Source organism: Penaeus chinensis, chromosome 29 (assembly GCF_019202785.1).
Source record: "Penaeus chinensis breed Huanghai No. 1 chromosome 29, ASM1920278v2, whole genome shotgun sequence".
In the NCBI taxonomy this organism is placed as follows: Eukaryota; Metazoa; Arthropoda; class Malacostraca; order Decapoda; family Penaeidae; genus Penaeus; species Penaeus chinensis.
Genome location: NC_061847.1, coordinates 12,727,330 through 12,729,829, shown reverse-complemented (window position 1 = coordinate 12,729,829; position 2,500 = coordinate 12,727,330). Strand labels below are relative to the sequence as shown.

General features: G+C 50.6%; 1 protein-coding gene across 1 annotated transcript in view; it reads right to left on the bottom strand.

The window, feature by feature from the left end:
• Positions 1-10: 10 nt before the first annotated feature.
• Positions 11-2,500, bottom strand: part of LOC125040372 (glutamate receptor-like) — a 4,949-nt gene continuing 2,459 nt past the window's right edge. The window contains exons 3-9 of the mRNA XM_047634927.1: positions 1,942-2,093; positions 1,493-1,662; positions 1,187-1,404; positions 876-1,056; positions 651-750; positions 241-370; positions 11-154 (exon numbers count right to left, since the gene is read on the bottom strand). Of these exons, the coding sequence (XP_047490883.1) occupies positions 68-154; positions 241-370; positions 651-750; positions 876-1,056; positions 1,187-1,404; positions 1,493-1,662; positions 1,942-2,093 (1,038 nt within the window). The 3' untranslated portion in view covers positions 11-67. The remainder of the gene's footprint in view (positions 155-240; positions 371-650; positions 751-875; positions 1,057-1,186; positions 1,405-1,492; positions 1,663-1,941; positions 2,094-2,500) is intronic.

Here is a 2,500-nt window from a genome sequence, read left to right as displayed (position 1 = left end):
AAGGCGGAGGTGGACAAAGTCTTCACTCTTGGTGGCGAGCATGAGGCGAGATTTTAAGGTTTCACATCTAGTCGGCCACAACAGCCACACATACTTCGGTCATTAGAATCAATGCAGCAACTATCAAGCCGCCCAAAAACAGCACAAACACGCCCTGAAAAGACAAGTCATGAGAACAAATTCAGATAGGTTCTTACGCATTCAGTTGGGCCGGCATTCAGACAACGCAGTGTCCCTCACCCAAAGGCCGGTGAGGTCGTACGCTTCGTTGACCGTTATTTTGGTGCTCGCCTTCAGGCACGCTGTGGCGTTCGGCAGCTCGTCCTCCAGCCACTTGAAGTACAGGTCGTGGGACACGAGGCGCTCGATCCTGCGACAAGACATTCAGCTTTGCTTAGGGCGTTATGTTGTTTTTCTACTAGTTTTACATTTCCAATGAGTCTGTAGTGTGTGTGTGTGTGTGTGTGTGTGTGTGTGTGTGTGTGTGTGTGTGTGTGTGTGTGTGTGTGTGTGTGTGTGTGTGTGTGTGTGTGTGTGTGTGTGTGTGTGTGTGTGTGTGTGTGTGTGTGTGTGTGTGTGTGTGTGTGTGTGTGTGTGTGTGTGCGTGCGTGCGTGCGTGCATGTATCTTAAAATCAAATGAATAGCCTACTTGCTGTTGATTGCCTGCATAATCGGCGTTCCTTTTCGTCCGATCAAGCAGAAGATGAGAGGCCAGTAACGCTCCTTGCCGATGTAGAAGTCGCAGCGACCTGTCAAAAAGATCGTCATCGTGGGCCTCTCCACCTGTCTGTCTGTTTCTAGATCTACTTAAATATATATAATCCTAGCTATGTGCGTATGTGTGTGCAATGACGGACGCACGCACCCCCCTCACCGTATTTAGTGAAGTCATCCGAGAAGACCTTCCTGCAGGTGGTGTCCTCCACCAGCAGGGCGTACTGTCTGTTCCTTACGTCCGTATAGGCGGCGTCGTAGAGTTTAGACGAGGCGAGGAAGTGCGCACGGTCTTGCTGTATCGTGTTCGCCAGATCTTTGTACACCCCTTCCTGGACCGTCTGAAAAAAGGGGGTTCGGGCTTGCTGGACTTCCGTAGTTTACATTTTACAAACGTATAATTAGGTAAACTTCCATGAGTATGTTGTACATATAAAACAAACAATCAAAATAGATTAATGAAGAACATACAGACATGTGTTCGACCAACGCCGTCGCTTTCTCGAAAATGAGATGGATATCCGGGTCGCCGATGACTTGCCTGAGGTAATTGTACTTGACGGGCACCGTCCGCACCGCCAGCATGGAGGTGAGGGCCGAGGAGTAGGAGCGGGCGATGATGAGCGCTGTCAGCCACCACATGCCGACGACGACGCGCCCGCTCCACGACCGACTCATCCACGTGTAAGCTGGAACACCAGAGCTCATGTGAGGGAAGACACTCTTGGGGAAAGACCATACATGTAAGAGGAAGAGTACACGAAACCAAAGACTCACGCTGGCTGATTAGCGCCCCATAGACTGCCCACAAATGCTGCGGCAGACTTGCGTTTTTGGACGGATTCATCTCCTCGCCCCCGAAGAAGGTGTGGGCGGCTTTGCGGACGCCAAAGAGCACGACCCCAATTACGCCAACCGACAAGACTAAGCCGATCCACACGTGCCACCTGCGGGAGAAGCGTCAGACGAGTAAGAAGTTTTGACGTCTGACGGTGCGCTATATGAGTCAGTACCGTCCATAGGAAATCTTCGGTTCTTCCATTTCGCCCAGGATTATTTTCCTCATTTTCCTCAAAACTCTTGATGTGCATAAGTAAAGATGAGATATTGCATGTCAGTTCATTTTCCCCACATAGTTCATGAACGACTTCACAATATACACGATTCCGTTTGTCGCAAAGAAGTCGTGCAATTCAAACATCACTCGCTCCTCCTGCAGGACCAACCTGAAAGGGGTGAGGAAGCCCTTGGGGTCGGGCTCGGAGCGCGGCCTTTTCGTCAGGATGCGATAGTAGTCGATAAGGATGGGCGAAGAGAAGTCCACGACGCGGGACCTGGAGTAGGTCAGGCCGAAGGGGCCGAGGGCCAGGTCAGCTTCCTGTGGCGAAGTCAAGAGTGATCAGGGAGGGACTGCATAGCATGTGGGCATAACTCACATACACGAGCACTTACACTGACACTTGCGCACATTTACAACTACGTAAATACAAACTGCGACTGTGTATAGGCTCGTTTGTATGGGTACTATATAATTTTTTTAATAGCCATTCATTCCACTGCAGGACTTGCCTGATTGGATGCCCTTCCTAATCAACCGCGGTTCGGTGCATTAACACTTGTCCAACGGCGGTGACTCCCCCTACGACACCTGCGTTTGACTTCTCTAGGCGATATGTCGTTTTCTCGCCGTGAGATCGGGCTCAAGTCAGCAGTTGGAGCACAGGCATATATACATACATACATACATACCGACACACACACACACACACACACACACACACACAC